Source organism: Vicia villosa, unplaced genomic scaffold, assembly GCF_029867415.1.
Source record: "Vicia villosa cultivar HV-30 ecotype Madison, WI unplaced genomic scaffold, Vvil1.0 ctg.001306F_1_1, whole genome shotgun sequence".
Lineage (NCBI taxonomy): Eukaryota > Viridiplantae > Streptophyta > Magnoliopsida > Fabales > Fabaceae > Vicia > Vicia villosa.
Genome location: NW_026705568.1, coordinates 354,275 through 375,126, shown reverse-complemented (window position 1 = coordinate 375,126; position 20,852 = coordinate 354,275). Strand labels below are relative to the sequence as shown.

Sequence of the window (20,852 nt, the reverse complement as noted above, 5' to 3'; positions counted from 1 at the left end):
TCCATTGCGACCTTTCAGATTGTGCACAACATTGTTCGTGATGAGAGAAACGGGTCATACATTTAGACCATATGTGATAGAGGACTTCAGAGCAAATAGACCATATATATTGAGGGATATCAGAACTAGTCGTACATTTAGACCTTGTCTGTTGAAGGATGTCAGAACGAGTTATTCATTAGACCATATCTGCAGAGGAATGTCAGAACGAGTCATACATTGGACCATATCTGAGGAGGAATATCAGGACGAGCCATACATTAGACCATATCTGAAGAGGAATAGCAGAACGAGTCGTACATTAGACCATATCTGTTGAGGAATAGCAGAACGAGTCGTACATTAGACCATATCTGTTGGAATGTTAGAACGAGTCATACATTGGACCATATCTGAGGAAGGATATCAGAACGAGTTATTCATTAAACCATATCTGAAGGAGAATACCAGAACGAGTCATACATTGGACCATATCTGAAGGAGAATACCAGAACGGGTCATACATTGGACCATATCTGATAGAGAATACTGGAACGGGTCATACTTTAGACCATATCTGATTGAGGAATATCAGAATGAGCCATACATTAGACCATATCTGAAGAGGAATGATTGTTGAGGCGGAACCTGAAAACAAAGTTAGAAATATGCAATGTGAATGAAATGTTTTCAAGGATCTTTAAGTATTTAGTTAGCAACATTAGAAAATGATTTGGTCGCGTCTTTGTCTGAAGAATTCTGACTCTTGTCTTTGAACATCCTTCTTTGAGAATCAAGCTTACCATATCGAGTGGGTCATCGCCTCTGATTTGGGATACTTCTGAATTTGAAGATACATGGCCAGAGGAAAGTAAATCCTCTTGCCCTTTGCTAGGTACTGAGTCTTTGAATTGGAAGGTGTGTGACCAGAGGAAAATAAATCTTCTTGCCCCTTGATTAGGAAATCAGTCCTTGATAGGAGTCCCTGAAATTGTGCCCCCTAAATCCCTAAGATCCTTGAAAGGGTTAGTTAAATCATGTTATGCTTATGATGTCATGATGTCATGCGAATGCAGTTCATTAGGTGTAGTGTGAGATAGTAAGGACAAACAAGTCCTTTCAACAAAACCTGCAAGGAAACAAAGGTTAGTAGCAAACACAAACAAGTCACGCAAGTCACACAAGTCACACAATTTTTGGCTTAAGGCTTGCATGGAGTCTGATCAGGTGTCCTTCCCAAGGGTATTTCTATGGATAAGGAGATTTCAGCAACGGGTTCTACCGAGTTACCCAGAATTGTCAGCCCTCCTAAAGCACCCTCGAACATGATACATACATACCATGCAATGATACTTTGAGAAAGAACCTATCTGAGTTGTAGTATCGGGTAGCGACTATGCTCTCAACATACATCAAGAGTAGTCCCCCCACTACGTTCCTAAAAGCCAGGATGGGTTAAAGGTAACTAAAGGTCCTTAAGCTCCGACTCACCCACGGACATCCGCACGAACCTCCCTCATACAAGAGAAGCATGCAAACACCCATAGAGGCCTAACTTAAGCGTGAACTCTCATATTGACCAATCCTCCACATACATGAAGGAGGTCGCCATGACTATGCCACTTCCTATCTTAGATGTTCTTGAATCCGGGTATAGGATTCGTCCTTCAGTTAATTCCCAAAACGCCCCTGAAAAATAAAACAAACAAAGCAAACAATATAAAACATTTAAATTGTTCCTAAACTTTTAAGGTAACCCCTCTTTTATAAGAAAATTCTCCCCAGCAGAGTCGCCAGTTCTGTAATACGGTGAACTGACTTTTATAATCGAAAAATGTACGGTCAAGCATGAGTCGCCACCGACTTTTATTTTATCCAAATATCGGAAAGGCTAAAAGAACAGGAAAATACCTTTGAAAAGATTTTGAGTTCGGGGGGTAATTATGCAAAGGGAAGGTGTAAGGCACCCTTTGCATCCATGGTTTTCCATGGGCTCTTAATTGCTTTGCTCTTTTGAAAAGAAAAAGGGTAGAAACGAAATAAGACTTTAGCTTGTAAATAAGCGTAGCTTTTTGAATGTATTTTTGAGAAAAGAGTAGAAAAAGATTTTTAGAGCAAGGCAAAGCAATTAAGGGCAATTTACCTTATAGTTTTGAGAATCTGTTCTTTTAGCCTTTCAGGGTGAAAGGGTCTATCCTTGCCATAAGAGGGCAGGAAGCCTTTCATTTGGAGGTTAAAGGGTCATCGCAATGTCGTTCACCACAAGACTAACCCATGCCATAGAGAGGCAGGTAGTCTAAGGGAAGGACCAGAATAGCCTTTTCGTAGGCAGCCAGAAGATACCTCAGCCTTTTTCGTAGGCAAATTCCGAGGGTCGAGGTCATGTTAGTGTATCGAAGGCAGCATCATTAGGGTCGCATGACCTTTTTATCGAGGCAGCATGGCTGAGGTATCCTCGTATTCGAGGGACATGGCTATTCTGCAAAAAATACTCAAGGCAACAGGCAACAAGGCAACAGGCAACAGGCAACAAAGAGGTTACCCCAAAAGTGTGCGTGGGTGCAACAATCACGTGGTTAATTAAATTTTATCTTGTAATTAAGTCATTCTAACTCAGTTAACAAGACTTGCACTCCCTAGAATTACTAACCACAGCAGTAACATAATAAATACGGGGAAGGGAAATTGTAACCAGCGGAGGAGAGGGGAATTGAAACCAGCGGGATAATAAGCAAAAATTAAAAAAATAGAAAATATTAGAGTTAGGGTTTAGGGTTACCGATACGCGTAGCTTTAGCAATTGACAAACCCTGAGGATTGGAAAAGAAAGAATAAACAGAAAAATGGGTGAGTGCATTATCGGTTCGAAGGCGAACTTTGTTAACCCTAAAAATAAAAGAAGGAAGAAATTAAAAGTAAATAAATAAAATAATAAAAAAAACACTTTGCTTTGCATTTGATCTGATATGGTTGGCGGTCGGGGGAAACCTCGGGGTTAACCCTGAAAAATGGCAAAGGCAGAAAGAGAGGTGAATGTATGCACAGTTCATGAAAGGTTAAGGGCAAACCCTAAAATCAAAAGGAAATAAAATAGACTTTAAGATAAATTAAATACTTAGCTTCGTATTTGACGTGGCGCGCAGTCGGAGAGCGTTGAAAGGTAACCCTGAAAAGGCAAGGCACGAAAAGAAAATATTCAATGTATTGGAATGTTCGTCGTAAACCCTGATTAAGGCGAAAATTGAATTAACATAACACAATCGATTTAATTAATTATTGGTCTCTCGACCTAATTAATTAAATCGAGATAAGAAAATAAAATCGAGGGTAAAATAATTTTCATGAATTTTTTGGAGCTAGAATAAAATAAATACGAATTTTTAAAGGTTTTTAATAATTAAATCAATTTTAATCACTATTTATAAATAATACATATATTAAATATTATGCAAAATAAATAATAAGTATTAATAATTTATATAAAAAAACAAAACTTTTATAGTTTATATATATATATATATATATATATATATATATATATATATATATATATATATATATATATATATATATATATATATATATATATATATATATATATAAAAACAACTTTAGTTAAAGAAAAGGCTTAATAACACTTTTAGTCCTCGTATTTTGATCAACTCACGAAACTGGTCCTGCATTTTTAAAACAGAACAAAGTCGTCCCTATACTTTCTTAAAGTATGTAAAATTGATCCTAACCCCCATTTTCTCTCCAAAAAAGCTGATGTGGCCAGATTAAGTGGTTGACTAGGTACTTACACGTCATTAATTGTATTATATTGCTTTTACACGTCATTAGTAATATTAGATTTAACATTTCAGAAAATAAAGAAATCAAATTAAAAAAAATCCTTTTAATTTCAGTAACCCTAAATCCCAAATTTATGTTCATCTCTCTCGTCAGCTTCAAATTTCTCTTCATCTCTTCGTGCCTCTTCACACATATCGTGTCTCTTCATCTCTTCATCTCAGTTCTACCATGTCAGCTAATTCTTATGCTGTATCCAGCAACAGTTGCGTGTCACGAAGAAGACAGGTTCGCTGCTTCTGTGACCTTGATTCGCCACTCACTACCTCGTGGACGAAGGAGAATCCTGGGCTGGGGTTTAATGGTTGTGGTTTATACAAGGTAAACACCAGTTCGTATCTAAATGGTTGAATTTTATTCTTGTACGAATTTGAGAAGCTGAGCTGATTATGTATACTCGTTTAATGGCTGCTTCGTATGAATTCCAGTTGCAGGGACGAAAGGGGTGTAATTTCTTCAACTGGTACGATGAAGAAATGTCGGGTCGTGCTAAGGAGGTGATTTTGTCACTGATGAAGAGAATTGATGAAGACAAGAAGAAGGACAGTTTGAAGATGAAACAAGATGACAATTTGAAAAAGAAGCTAAGATTCTGTCAAGGATTAGTTATATTAGTTGTAGTGCTCATTGTATGATTGATATGTAATGTCATGTTGAAGAAATGTTGAATTAGTTGTCAAGAATCTGAATTAAGTTGTTTTAGTTAGTTGTTAAGTGTTGTAGCAACTAAATTAGATGTTTAGAAGCTGAATTAAGTGATGTATGTTGTACTTTTCTGAAATGTAAGTTGTTGAATTAAGTTGTTCCAATGAATTAGTTGTTGATTACACAAACATAATTGTCATGACAGCAAAAGAATAGTGTTAATTTTCAATATAGCCAAACATAAACATCCATAACAGATAAAGAAGGATAATTGTCATTACATAAACATCCATTATATAGCAAAATAGAATTGTCATGACAGCAATATATGCTGAATTGTCATTACATCAAAACATAACTTGACTGAGATCTACTTGTCAATACTACACCAAAATATGGCCAGTCAAAACACCAAAATATGGCCAGTCAAAACACCAAAATAAAAGGTCTTAGTTTCATCTAATTTTGAGATGGTTGTGGAGCCTGTGATCCCTGAGAAACAACCACCTCAACTTCAGTAGCACTTGTTTTCTGTTTCTTGTTTTTCTGCTGTCCACTAGAGCTAGCCTTGCATGTTGTCTTCTGCTTGTTTCCTCCCTTAGGAATCTGCCTGTCAGCAGCACTTTTTCCCTTACATGTCCTTGTGTTATGTCCATACTTGTGACATTTTTTGCATTTGACTGTCTTCAATTTTCTTGGCAGCACACCAGGTTTCCTTTGCTCATCATTGGATTTGTTCCTTAACTTTTTTGGCCTTCCTGGTGCCCTTCTCATTAGGGGCGGATTGATGTACTCAGTATTTGTCACTGGCCATAGTCTTGGTCCATTTGAGGGTAGCACAATGTGGGAGTATGTGGCCAGACATTGTGTCTTCCTGCAAACACAAGATACACACATTATGGATACAGACAGATTTTACAACAGTTATGGATAATAGAATGCAGACAAATGAATGTACCTATAGTAGGTTGACACAAAAGTTTCAACTTGCAAACCATTATGCCAAATGCAGACAATAGAATGTTCACATGGTATACCAGTTGAAAACATGATTTTATATCGTATATTTAGCTTGAAATCCATAGATATTTATAGCATTTTCCGTTTATTATGTTAATTTATTATGATATTACGCGTGTTTTTGCTTTGTTTCAGGTTTTACACTCTTACTATGCCGAATTAAGAAAAAGAGAAGAAATGGAGCCAAAACGACCCTTTTCTATGCCTAAAAGACGTAAATTGGGTGCTGAAGTAAAAAGGGAGTGCAATTAAAGGCCAAGTGTGCTAAAAGAGGCCCAAAGACTCAATGAAGCAATCCAGCCCACGAAGGAAAGCAGCCCAAGCCACACAAGTAAGCAGAGACGCACGTCTCTGCCACCTTAGCAAAAAGGGAGACGCACGTCTCCACCTCCCTAAATTCTCTCCACTTGAGACGCACGTCTCAAGTCTCCCTGAAGAATAGGAGACGCACGTCTCCACGTCCCAGTCTGCAGAAGTTCCTCTTTTCACGCAAAGCAACTGCAAAGCCCCTCCTATAAATAGGACCAGTCACTTCACTTCAATCTGTCCGATTTCCTGCCAACGAAGTGCTGCCGAAATTGTACCGCGAACTGCTTTTTCCTTATTCTGCTTTCATTTAACCGTTTATTTTCTCACAACGATTTCTACACTGGAAATTGTTGTGAACTTTTCGTAGATCTAGCCTTACGTTAGATTTATCGTTTTATTTCCTTGTTTTTATTTTCTGCCATTTAAATTCCGAAGAACGATCCAGCCAACCTGTGGTGGAAGTTCGAGTACTTCAAGATTCAATTCAATTCAGATTTATTTTAATTCAGGTTTATTATTTACCTCCTTTATTTATATTATTATTGCATGATATAATATATGCCAATTAATATGCCTATTAATATGAACCAAATTTATTTATGCATGTTTAACCATATTAATATGTCTGGCTAAATTACTAAAGGTGTCGGTATGTAAAGTAAGTTAACCGTAGGGATCCGAAATAGATTGGCTTAAATTATGTTTTATTAATTATCACTTATTTTTGGTTTATATGTCTAGTTTAATTAGTAAGTCTTAAAACCAATAGAGCGAAAGTTTGAGGGCTTAAGACGGTCAAAGGTTAAAACCAATAGAGCGAAAGTTTGAGGTGTTTAACTGGATAGTAGACATAGGACATTAGTTTTAAGGATGGCGAAAGCGTATTAAAACTAATTGGAACTTATTTATTTTCAAAAATTGTTTTTACACTCGAGCGGGATGGCGAAAGCATACGTTAGGGTTATTAGCTTGCTCCGAGTCAACAGAGCGAAAGTTTGAGATTAGGAGATTTAAATAGATAACAACCTCGTAAAATAGGCATTTTATTAATTACATTGTTTCCAAAAAGCTCTTCTAAAATCTAATGGGATGGCGAAAGCGTACATTAGGATTAGGATAGTAGTCTGAATCAACAGAGCGAAAGTTTGAGACGAGGATTTTTAATCAATTGGAATTAGTAAAGATTTTTAATTTAATTATGCAAAAGCCAATGGACCTTCGGATTACCTTTAGTTAAACGAAATACATACTGATACCTGTCTTTTATTATTATTCTTTATTTTCTCACAACCACTTTCCCTTAGGAACAATCGAAATTTTAGTACTCCTAGCTTTACATAGTAACCTTAGATAACGGTAGATCGATTCATAGTCCCTGTGGATTCGATATCTTTTAAAACTACACGACACGACTGTGCACTTGCAGTTATCAGATTTATAGACACGTAAAGTCGCGATCAAGTTTTTGGCGCCGTTGCCGGGGACTATTTAAGTCGATATCGTAACTCACTGTTACACCGTAGAGACTAGGACAATTCTTCCCTTTCTTTTTGAACGATTGTATGCCAAATACTCGTTCAGAAGGAGGAGACTTAATACAACGAATTAACGAGATCGAACGTTTCATTAACGTCAAACGTCGAGCTCGCAATCTTCCCGAAGTAGCAGAAATTCCGATTAATCAGGAATTGATTTTTACTGATCAAATCAATCAAATTACCCCGAAGTTAGAGATGGCTGCTATTCGTCCTCTTAGAGACTATGCCGCTCCTTCGCGCGCTGAACCGCATTCAAGTATCGCACCACCTGCGATTGAAGCAAACAATTTCGAACTAAAACCTTCACTGGTCCAAGCTGTTCAACAGAATCAATTCTCTGGAAGCCCTGTAGACGACCCCAATCTCCATTTATCCGTGTTCGTGCAATACGCCGACACTATCAAAGCCAACAACGTTAGTTCCGAAGCTATTCGATTACGCCTTTTCCCTTTCTCCTTGAGAGATAGAGCGAGAGCGTGGCTTCAATCCCTGCCTTCCAATTCCATAACTACGTGGGACGAATTGAAGAGAGTATTCTTAGCGAGATATTTTCCGCCTAGCAAAACTGCTATGCTTAGAGGTCAAATCAACGGATTTACCCAGAAAGATAACGAATCACTCTTCGAAGCTTGGGAACGTTACAAGGACATGCTTAGAATATGCCCTCATCATGGACTCGAACCATGGCTGATCATCCATACTTTCTATGGTGGTCTCTTATATAACACTAAAATGACTATAGATGCCGCTGCTGGCGGAGCATTAATGGACAAACCCCATGATGAAGCATACAAACTCATAGAGAACATGGCACAAAACCATTACCAATGGGGTGGAGAACGAGCCGCTCTAGAGAAAGCCCAAACCAAAGGAGGAATGTACGAAATAAGTGGTATAGACCGCGTTAACGCTAAAGTAGACGCTTTAACTCAAAAGATCGAGAATTTAACCATAACTCCTTCAGCCACCGCTGCCGCTGTAGCACCTAACTGCGAGATTTGTGGATTGACTGGGCATGTAGTTGCTGAATGCCAACTCTTGACTGGAGTCCCATCTGATCAAGTAAATTACGCTCAAGGAAACCCTTATTCTAACACGTACAACCCTGGATGGAAAAACCACCCGAACTTTTCTTATAAGAACAACAATGCGTTGTACGCGCCTGGACAAGCACCTGCTGTACCACCTGGCTACCAAAAAGCGCCTGTAGCTGCTCAAAACACCCCTAGGAAGTCGAACCTAGAAATCATGATGGAGAACTTCATAGCTTCCCAACAACAAACCAATAAAGACTTCCTGAATCAAAACATCCACAATAGCGAGCAACTAAAACAACTATCGAACAAAGTAGATGCTTTAGCTACGCATAACAAAATGTTAGAAACTCAAATCTCACAAGTGGCTCAACAACAAGCACCTACTGCTGCCCCTGCTGGCACGTTTCCTGCTCAACCTCAACCAAATCCTAAAGGACATGCGAACGCGATAACACTACAAAATGGAACGAATTACGATGGACCCATAGATCCTAGAACCCAAAACGTACCCATGTCACAACAAGAGCCAAAGGAAACCCAAAAGAAAACAACTGACGAACAAACTGCTAAGACTGATGAGAACAATAACGAAGTGGAACCCGAAAAAGAGAAACCTTATGTTCCACCACCACCTTATAAGCCACCAATTCCTTACCCTCAGAGATTAGCTAAATCAAAAACCGAAGCGCAATTTAAAAGATTTGTAGAACTTCTGAAGCAATTAAACATAACCATACCGTTCACAGAAGCCATAACTGAGATGCCTTCATACGCTAAGTTCTTAAAATAAATCTTATCAAACAAAAAGAAACTCGAGGATAACGAAACTATAACGCTTACCGCTGAATGTAGCGCTATCATCCAAAACAACATGCCTCCAAAACTGAAAGACCCTGGTAGTTTCTCTATACCCTGCGTAATTGGAAAAACCATCATAGAGAAAGCCTTGTGCGATTTAGGAGCTAGTGTTAGTTTGATGCCTCTTTCGACCTGTAAGAAACTCAACCTAGGTGAGCTTAAAGCAACAAGAATGTCTCTTCAACTAGCAGACCATTCAGTTAAGTACCCTGTAGGAATGTTAGAGAATATCCCTGTCCGTGTAGGTCAATTCTACATCCCAACTGACTTCATCATTATGGATATCCAAGAAGATTCTAACATCCCGATCATATTAGGAAGACCATTTTTAGCAACCGCTGGTGCAATTATAGATGTAAAGCGAGGAAAGCTTACTTTCGAAGTAGGAGAAGAGAAAATAGAATTTATACTTTCCCAATTCCTAAAAGCACCTTCTATAATTGACACATGCTGTTCTGCTGACATAATCGACGAGTGTGTCAAGGAAATAAAATCCGAACCAAATAAGGAAACCGACATCCTAAGAATTCCTATGCCGCCAATTTTTGAAGATGACAACTGGCGTGAGGAATATCAAGATAACCACCTGAGTGAATGCTTAGCTTTAACTCCTGATCCTATACCTGGACCTAAGAAACCTGCTATAGAGCTGAAGACACTTCCTACCGATCTTAGATATGAGTTTCTAGACGAAGAACTAAACCGACCAGTTATAGTGAACGCCAACTTAGGACGAAGCGAGACTGAAAAATTACTTAATGTCCTAAGAAAATACCCTACCGCTTTAGGATACAACATATCAGATCTGAAAGGTATAAGCCCTTCTCTGTGTATGCACCGCATTATGCTCGAAGACGATAGTAAAACCTCTAGGGAACATCAAAGGCGAATAAATCCTATTATGAGCGATGTGGTTAAAAAGGAAATCCAAAAACTGCTAGAAGCCGGAATAATATATCCTATATCCGATAGTAAATGGGTTAGTCCTGTTCACGTCGTACCAAAGAAAGGAGGAGTCACTGTAATCACTAATGCAAAAGGAGAATCTGTAGCACAACGTACCCAAACTGGATGGAGAATGTGCATTGACTATAGGAAGTTAAACAAAGCTACCCGAAAAGACCATTTCCCTTTACCTTTCATAGATCAAATGCTTGAACGCCTAGCTAAACACTCACATTTTTGTTATCTGGATGGATACTCCGGATTTTTCCAAATTCCTATCCACCCTGACGACCAAGAGAAGACCACATTCACCTGCCCTTATGGTACATTCGCTTATAGACGAATGCCTTTTGGACTCTGCAATGCACCCGCGACCTTCCAAAGATGCATGATGGCAATATTTGCCGACTTCCTAGATGGAATAATGGAGGTCTTTATGGACGACTTCTCTGTCTGTGGAGGAAGTTTTGAAACATGTTTAGAAAACCTTGAAATGGTGCTTAAACGATGCGTAAGCGTAAACCTAGTCCTTAATTGGGAAAAATGCCATTTCATGGTTCGACAAGGAATTGTACTTGGACACATCGTATCCGATAGAGGAATCGAAGTTGATAAAGCAAAAATCGAAATTATCGAAAACCTTCAACCTCCCAAAACTGTTAGAGAAATAAGAAGTTTTCTGGGACACGCTGGTTTTTACCGACGCTTCATTAAGGATTTCTCTAAAATAACCAAACCCTTAACTGAATTACTCATGAAAGACGCCGAATTTATTTTCACCGATAAATGCACTGAAGCATTTCAAACACTTAAACGAGCATTAATCTCTGCGCCAATTATGCAACCTCCTGACTGGAATGAGCCTTTTGAAATAATGTGTGACGCAAGTGATTATGCTGTAGGAGCTGTTCTAGGACAAAGAAAGGATAAGAAACTACATGTCATATATTATGCAAGTAGAACCCTAGACGAAGCTCAGATGAATTATGCCACGACAGAAAAAGAATTATTAGCTGTCGTATTCGCATTAGACAAATTCCGTTCTTACCTGGTAGGAGCCAAAATAATCATATACACCGACCACGCTGCCATTAGGTACCTCCTAACCAAAAAGGACGCCAAACCAAGACTTTTGAGATGGATCTTGTTACTGCAAGAATTCGACCTAGAAATTAAAGATAAGAAAGGCACTGAAAATGTCGTAGCAGATCACCTCTCTCGATTGGAAAATCTGAAACCCGAACAAGTACCAATTGACGATGATTTCCCTTATGAAAGACTCATCGCCCAATTAGAAGCAAATGAATTCGAACCGTACCGTCCAAACTCTGAAACCGAGAAATTAGCTGAAATAGCTTTAGCCCGATCTGACGCACCTTGGTATGCAGATTTCGTAAACTACCTAGCTGCTGGTGTGCTTCCTCCTGATCTAAGTTACCAACAGAAGAAGAAATTCTTCCATGACCTAAAACATTACTATTGGGACGACCCACTCTTGTTCAAAAGAGGTCCCGATGGAATCTTTAGACGTTGTGTACCCGAAGAAGAAATAAGAAGCATAATAACACATTGCCATTCTGCACCGTGTGGAGGACACCATAGCACATCTAGAACCTGCGCCAAAATCCTTCAATCTGGACTATTCTGGCCCAACCTGTGGAAAGACGTCTATTTTGCTGTACTAAGCTGTGATAGATGCCAACGAACTGGAAACATTTCAAGACGCGATGAAATGCCTCAAAAAGGCATTCTGGAAGTAGAAATATTTGACGTCTGGGGAATAGACTTTATGGGACCGTTTCCATCGTCGTTTGGAAATCAATATATACTCGTAGCTGTCGATTACGTTTCAAAATGGATAGAAGCTATTGCTTCTCCTACAAACGATACACGAGTAGTTATCAAACTTTTCAAAAACATCATCTTTCCTAGGTTCGGTGTGCCAAGATTGGTGATTAGCGATGGTGGTTCTCATTTCATTTCAAGAATACTTGAGAAACTCCTTCGAAAATATGGAGTAAATCATCGAATAGCCACACCATACCATCCACAAACAAGCGGTCAAGTAGAAGTATCTAACCGCGAAATAAAACAAATATTGGAGAAAACTGTTGCTATATCTAGGAAAGATTGGTCAACCAAGCTAAATGAAGCTTTATGGGCTTATAGGACAGCTTTCAAAACTCCAATAGGAACTACCCCATTCAAACTCGTTTATGGAAAATCATGCCACCTACCGGTAGAGTTAGAACATAAAGCCTACTGGGCTATTAAGAACTTAAACCTAAACTACACTGCCGCTGGTGAGAAACGACTTCTAGACATAAACGAATTAGAAGAACTTAGACAAGACGCTTACGAAAACGCCAAAATCTATAAAGAGCGAACGAAAAAATGGCACGACAAGCGTATATCTAGGAAAAATTTTAGCATAGGCGATAAAGTGCTTTTATTTAATTCTAGACAAAATTATTTCCTGGTAAGTTACGATGTAGATGGTCTGGCCGTTTCGAAATAACTAACATATTTCCGAGTGGAGCGATAGAAATCAAAGGAGAAACCGTCAAACCTTTTGTCGTAAATGGGCAACGTCTTAAGTATTACCATCATCTCGAATACGATGAAAACATCGAAGTTTTTAAACTTGACGAACTGCCCGCTCTTTCGAAAAAATAGTTTTCTATTTTAAAATCGTCGAGCTTACGACATTAAACAAAGCGCTTGGTGGGAGACAACCCACATTTATTTATTCTTTTTATTTTTATTTTATTTTATTTTTAAAATTTTAATTTTTAATCGCCCTCAAACTATTCTATTTTTAATTATTCTAGATTTTAATTTTCTTATTATTTTTCATACATCTTATAATAACTATTATAATTATAGCCGCTTTCTTCATTCGAGAAAATACTTCCTTTTTATAATTATAATTATTATTATAACTTGTTTTATTTAATTTTATTTTTAAAATTAACACTAGCCTAGTTCTAACTTACTCTCAATATTTTCAACTTCTAGGTTTTTCATTTAACTACTAACTACGATGCAAGAAGTTGACAATATGGAAGTTGTGTTCCGTGGTAGAGGACAAGAAGCATGATTTAACAAGCTGGCTGAAAGACACATGGAGTTGACTTGCTATCCTCACCAACCAACTATGGTGAAGCTTGGTATCGAAGAAAGCATCCTACACCTGCTTAACCAAATCGGTTGGACTGGTTCTCACTTGTTCCGCAAGTTTAGCACTTATCGGAAGCTCACCCTGGAATTCTTGAGCTCCCTGACCTATCTTCCAAACTGTGGACAAGGGCTGAAAAAAGGAGTTATTCTCTTTAGACTCTTTGGTATGGAGTTTAATTTCTGCATCCGAGACTTTGCTGAAATGTTAGAACTACCTCATGGACCTGATGCATACGCCCAAGTAGCTGAAGAAAATCTTCCATACTGGGAGTTGGAAAAATACTGGGGCAAGATCACTGGAAACGACAACCCTGAAGAGAATGAATTTCAATCTGAGAACATCCACAATCCTGCTTTCCGCTACTTTCACAAGATCCTTGCTCACTATATTTTTGGAAAGCCCGATAATGTCACTGAAGTTACTAGAGAAGAGTTGTTCATCATGTTTTGTACATCTCAGAATCGCCCGGTCAATGCCATCACATTCATGCTAACAAACTTCGAGCGCATCACGCAAGACGAAGTTTCACCCATTAGGATCGGCGGATTCGTCACTATGATTGCTAATGCCATAGGAATGAGAGTGCCTTTGCTTAGATTGACACCTTTTGGTACCCATACCTCTATGGACATCAATTTCTGCTTTAATCGAGGTATCATCGGTAATCTTGGACCTGATCGTTTTGAATTGCTCATTGATAACAAAGTTTGGTATCAGTTCACCTTACCGAATCCTAGGACGAGTGTGCACAACCCTGCCAACTGGCTTTACTATGGTCAGATTCCTGAGAGAGAGCCATCACCTGAAACTCCTCAAGCTTATGAACATTTTGATGAGGAAATGCCTGCATCTGAATCTGAACCTGAAACACCTCCTGGTTACTATGAACCTCTTCCTGTTGATGAACCCATTCCTGATTACGAACCTCTTCCTATTGATGAACCTATATCTGAGTATGAGCCTGAAACTCGTTCTGAAAATTCTGTTGATGACTACACTGTTGATATGACTGATGTCGAGGTCGAGCAACAACAACCCGCTACATCTACTGCATCGGTGAATCAAAGAATGCCTAATATGAATACGCACGAACAAGCCATCACTGCGCTACAACAAGATGTACAACATGTGCGCAACGAGCTACACACTTTGCAAATGCATTTCTTCGATTTTATCGACACCGTAAATGCTCAGTTCGACGAAGTTTTCAAACACATTCAGTCTAATCAGAACAACAATAGACGTGGCTAGATGTTACCGTATTAGACTATTAGATTTTATTTCTAGTTTTAGTAATTTCTATTCCTAGTTTAGATTTACATTTTTCTGCACTTTTGCTTTCTGCTTCTGTTAACACTCAGTACTGGTTTAATATTAAATGCAAAATTCTTTTGATTACTGCTACTGTGTTATGTTACACTGCTATTGACTACTATATATATACTTCCCTATAATTTTTTGCTGTTAATAGTATTAAAATCCGACACTGTTATGAACTGATGGACAATATTAATGGTATCTGTCAGCACTGTCTGGTCACTTGCATGCGTGACCCACCTGCCTACAACAGGAGACGCACGTCTCCATCTGTGTGGGGCCAGCTGACACGAACCAAAGGAACAGGAGACGCACGTCTCCATGCTCTGCCCCAGCAGACTGGCTGCCTGAGACGCACGTCTCCCAAGGCCAGCAGCCTGTTTGACCACGCAGACCACTCTCTTTCCCTCTTGAATTTTGAATTTGAATTTCAAAATTCATCTTTCAATCTTCTTCATTCTTCCCCTATTTATTCCATTTAAACTCCATTAACCTCATTCATCCTCCATCATTCACCTCTTAAACTCCATTCATTTCCCACTTTTCTATTCTATTCAAACTTCAAACACCACCATTAATCCATTTTAATTCTCCATTAAACACCCCATTTTCAAACCTCACTATAAAACCACACCACCACCACTCTTCTTCTTCACAACTTTCATACCATTCTCTATTTCTCCTACACTTCATCTCTATTTTTCATTTCCACACTCACCATGCCTCCACGTTCATTAATCCGTAGTGAGCGTCCCGAGAGACCACCTCCCGACCTTTCAAACATTATTTTCCGAGATGATGACAATGATGCTCAACGAACTAAATATGTCGCCTTCTACGAACGTTCGGTTGTTCCCACAAAATTTGTGAACACCGAGTGTCTAGAAACTTTGGGTCTCATTGATGGTGTCACCCGTTTGCTCACTAAATCTAGCCTCCACCATCTTTGTACCGAACCCGTACCTACTTATGAGCCGCTCGTCTTAGAATTTTTGAGTTCTTTCAACTACGACACTCCCTCTAATCAACCACTCTCAACCGGTAGCATCCAATTTCGGATGTTCAACCGTGAATATGCTCTAGATCAAGATGTCGTAGCTTCATATTTGCACTTTAATCATGCACCAATTGCTCTCCGCTCAATCTTTCAAGAACTCAATGGTCGATCCTGGGAGGATCTCGCTTTCGAATTTTGGTTCCATCTCACTGGAGAAAATCCTACCGGTTGGAGAGCTCTCCATGCTTCTCACATTCAAAACCCCGCTATACGTTATTTTCAACGTGTCTTGGGGCATACTATTTTTGCGAGATCTAACAACCACAAGGTAAACCAAAATGAATTATTTTTCCTTTATTGTGCGCTTAATAATATCCGTTTCAACGCCGCACCATTTATGTTCCAACACATCCAAGGCTTAGTCAACGCCCCCGCTACAAATCCATTCTTGCTTGGAGGCATTATTACTACCTTGGCCTGTGCTTTAGGTCTTGGTGACGAGCTCCTCTCACTCTCATATCTCATGAAGCCCGCTCAGTCACTCGATCTCACCTACTGCCGTGACTCCCACTTGGTTTCACCCCGCCATGATGGCCGATACACTTTGGTCGTCAACAAAGTTCCTATTCCTTATGTCATCCTTCCATGTCCTGAAAGAATCAACATCCGTTATGTTCAACGTTGGAGGCTTATTGAAGACAACCCTCAAGATGACCAACAAGAACATCCTAATGAACCTATGGATGCAAATGAAGAAGAACTCAACCAAGGGCAAGCTGATGTCAACCAACCTCCTCCGAACAACCCTCCGCCTATCACTCTTGAAGCCATGTATGCTGCTATTCAACGCCAAGATCAACTCGTCCAAGCTATGCAGACAAACCAAACTGAAACAATTAGGCTCATCCGAGAGATGCAACAGGAGCACCGTGACTATGCTATTAGGAACGAAAGTCAATACGCTGAAATTGCTACATATTTGCATGATCTTGACATTCGTGTGAATGACTCTCCTGATAGACGTCGCCGTGTTCGTACAAGAGGCGCGAGCAGTTCTCGCAACCGCAACAATGAGGAGTAGTTCTTATGCACTGAGGACATTGCATCATTTAAGTCTGGGGGAGTCATATTATTTCTATTTCCTTTAGTTTTATTTTTCCCTTCAGTTATTTCCCTTCCTTGTAATGTTTTTCAAATTCAATAAAGAATATTTATGGAATTTAAGTCTTATATGTATAATTCCGTAGTTATTTCAATTTCTTCCATTTTCTTGAGCCATAACAAAAATTTTGCTCCTAAACGATAAACACAAACCCCACACGTTCGAGAAATACAAAGCTACTCAAACACTCAACGCACTAAAACTGAATATAGTCAATATCCTTATTGTCCCAACACTCTAAAACCCCGAGTATGCGTAACCGATTTGAGTACCCGTTATACCAAAACCACCGACTTTAAGTTTTGAAATAACCCTTAGTAGTTTATTCTAGCAGTCGGCACCGTCTTAGATACAAACTACGCAGAGAGTCGATGAATATAAGTGTATGATCCTCATAATAATAATTATGTGCTCAACCATAAGAAGAAATGTGCCTACTAAGTAAGGTGATCCTCACAAGATCATTTAACCTAACGGTCGCAAATCTCAAATACAAAGAATTTAAAAACTCACTGTCGATTGGTTCAGAAGTCATCTGGTACTGAGCTTGGTAGGAAGGACTATTGTCCGATTCCCCACAATCTACAAGTGAATGCTAAGGAGTATACCACATATTGTGCCAGAACTCCATGAGAAGGATCATAGTCACTAACCGACTACTCTGCTATGTGCGTGTCAAGATAATGGGCTTAATGTGATTGCGCGCGAATGAAAAGGGTGAAACATGATGACAAGTCAAAAAGGTCGAGCTATAATGGCATGATTCGGATTGGTATGCATACTGGGAGTTGTTTAGTGTTGTTACTATAAGTTTATTGCTAGATTCATTATCATTATTTCCGAATAAGAACACTATGTAGCTGAGTATGACTGAACGACGTGGTGGAAGTGTGTTTCATTTATCTTTATCTTATTTTGCTTGAGGACAAGCAAAGGTTCAAGTCTGGGGGAATTTGATAACATGATTTTATATCGTATATTTAGCTTGAAATCCATAGATATTTATAGCATTTTCCGTTTATTATGTTAATTTATTATGATATTACGCGTGTTTTTGCTTTGTTTCAGGTTTTACACTCTTACTATGCCGAATTGTGAAAAGAGAAGAAATGGAGCCAAAACGACCCTTTTCTATGCCTAAAAGACGTAAATTGGGTGCTGAAGTAAAAAGGGAGTGCAATTAAAGGCCAAGTGTGCTAAAAGAGGCCCAAAGACTCAATGAAGCAATCCAGCCCACGAAGGAAAGCAGCCCAAGCCACACAAGTAAGCAGAGACGCACGTCTCTGCCACCTCAGCAAAAAGGGAGACGCACGTCTCCACCTCCCTAAATTCTCTCCACTTGAGACGCACGTCTCAAGTCTCCCTGAAGAATAGGAGACGCACGTCTCCACGTCCCAGTATGCAGAAGTTCCTCTTTTCACGCAAAGCAACTGCAAAGCCCCTCCTATAAATAGGACCAGTCACTTCACTTCAATCGGTCCGATTTCCTGCCAACGAAGTGCTGCCGAAATTGTACCGCGAACTGTTTTTTTTCCTTATTCTGCTTTCATTTAACCGTTTATTTTCTCACAACGATTTCTACACTGGAAATTGTTGTGAACTTTTCGTAGATCTAGCCTTACGTTAGATTTATTGTTTTATTTCCTTGTTTTTAATTTCTGCCATTTAAATTCCGAAGAACGATCCAGCCAACCTGTGGTGGAAGTTCGAGTACTTCAAGATTCAATTCAATTCAGATTTATTTTAATTCAGGTTTTTTTTATTTACCGCCTTTATTTATATTATTATTGCATGATATATTATATGCCATTTAATATGTTTAATATTATGAACCGAACCGATTTATGCATGTTTAATCATATTAATATGTCTGGCTAAATTACTAAAGGTGTCGGTATGTAAAGTAAGTTAACCGTAGGGATCCGAAATAAATTGGCTTAAATTATGTTTTATTAATTATCACTTATTTTTGGTTTATATGTCTAGTTTAATTAGTAAGTCTTAAAACCAATAGAGCGAAAGTTTGAGGGCTTAAGACGGTCAAAGGTTAAAACCAATAGAGCGAAAGTTTGAGGTGTTTAACTGGATAGTAGACATAGGACATTAGTTTTAAGGATGGCGAAAGCGTATTAAAACTAATTGGAACTTATTTATTTTCAAAAATTGTTTTTACACTCGAGCGGGATGGCGAAAGCATACGTTAGGGTTATTAGCTTGCTCCGAGTCAACAGAGCGAAAGTTTGAGATTAGGAGATTTAAATAGATAACAACCTCGTAAAATAGGCATTTTATTAATTACATTGTTTCCAAAAAGCTCTTCTAAAATCTAATGGGATGGCGAAAGCGTACATTAGGATTAGGATAGTAGTCTGAATCAACAGAGCGAAAGTTTGAGACGAGGATTTTTAATCAATTGGAATTAGTAAAGATTTTTAATTTAATTATGCAACAGCCAATGGACCTTCGGATTACCTTTAGTTAAACGAAATACATACTGATACCTGTCTTTTATTATTATTCTTTATTTTCTCTCAATCACTTTCCCTTAGGAACAATCGAAATTTTAGTACTCCTAGCTTTACATAGTAACCTTAGATAACGGTAGATCGATTCATAGTCCCTGTGGATTCGATATCTTTTAAAACTACACGACACGACTGTGCACTTGCAGTTATCAGATTTATAGACACGTAAAGTCGCGATCAATGTGTCATTTTCGATCAATAAGAGAAAGGTTGAAGATGCGGAGAATCTTGAGTATATCTTTCACGTTTCTTGTTCTTTTGCTTGAAAATGATCAAAGACAATATATACCACACCATTTTCATTAGCCACTTAGAATCAGCAAAAAACCAGTAATTTTAGCGATAGGTCGACCTGTCCATCTGTGAAGGTCGACCTATTGCAATTCTGCACTTGTTTTGGAAGCAAATGTGATACATGCGTCGACCTATGAGCTCGGCGTGGGCATTCCCTATATTTACTCAATTGTCTATGCGTCAACTTGTAGGGTCGGCGTGCGTATTTCCAAGATTTCCTCAATTGTCTATGCCTCGACCTAAACAGGGCTATGCATCGACGCATTCTGCCCCAACATAGAATTCAGCTTAAGTCTACCAATAGGTCGACCTGTAGCATCAATGAGTCGACCTGTTGACTGATTTTTGCCAAAAATACCTTTCCTTAATGCATCCACTTGTTTCCTTTGTTCTCACATTGATTTAGTCAAACTCACAATGTTTTGAAATCATGAAAATACACATTGCCCTCACATCATGTTGTTAACCCAAGTATAAATAAACAATTTATAATATTTTTTATTTAATTTTTTTAATATTTGGGGAATTGTTGTAATTATTTAAAAAATAATAATAATAAAAATTAAAGAAGCAACTAATTTTTAAAACATATTTTATTAAAATCAATTAGAAATTATTTTAATTTAACCTCATTTACAAATAATAATTAAAATATTTTAATCCATATTTTTAAATGTCATAATTGATTATTATTTGTTTCCATGTGATTAATATTTTAAGTTGATGATAATGATAAATAAAAGGCCATAATATTTTCAAACTTAAATCGTGTGGTTTCATAAATGTAATGAATAAATTAAAATATTTTCGAATGTTTTTATTGAAAATTTTAATGACAATCAAGAGTGGTGAATGGGTTGATTTGCTTTTAATATTAATTTAATTCAACGAAACATTGTTGTACAGTATTCTAAAATGTTAGATAAGTATATTGAATCCATTTAAATTCTTATAAACCAAAGTTTATATATTATGAAACGTTCCATTTAATTAAATGAGTTTTTTATGGATGATGGGAAATAGTGATGGAAAATAGGAAGGTGGGGTCCAAATAAGAAAATGGAATGAATGATAGAAATTGAAATACAGGTGGCATGGTTTTGGAATCCAACGTGGATGAATGTATGAATAGTAGAGTCAGTTTTCTTATAAATTTGGGCAACAATGATTTGCCATTCGTAACAGCCCATAGC

The 20,852-nt window shown here is 38.2% G+C and overlaps 1 protein-coding gene and 1 non-coding gene across 2 annotated transcripts in view; one reads left to right on the top strand and one right to left on the bottom strand.

Annotated features, from left to right (window-relative positions):
* LOC131634494 (uncharacterized) overlaps nt 1–4,466 on the top strand; it is a 38,060-nt gene extending 33,594 nt beyond the window's left edge. The window contains exon 2 of the mRNA XM_058905161.1: nt 4,260–4,466. Coding sequence (XP_058761144.1) covers nt 4,260–4,466 — 207 coding nt within the window. The remainder of the gene's footprint in view (nt 1–4,259) is intronic.
* Nucleotides 4,467–7,913: 3,447 nt separating this feature from the next.
* LOC131634496 (small nucleolar RNA R71) lies at nt 7,914–8,020 on the bottom strand. Its single transcript, XR_009293554.1, has one exon. It is a non-coding gene; the product is annotated as a small nucleolar RNA R71 (small nucleolar RNA).
* Nucleotides 8,021–20,852: the final 12,832 nt, after the last annotated feature.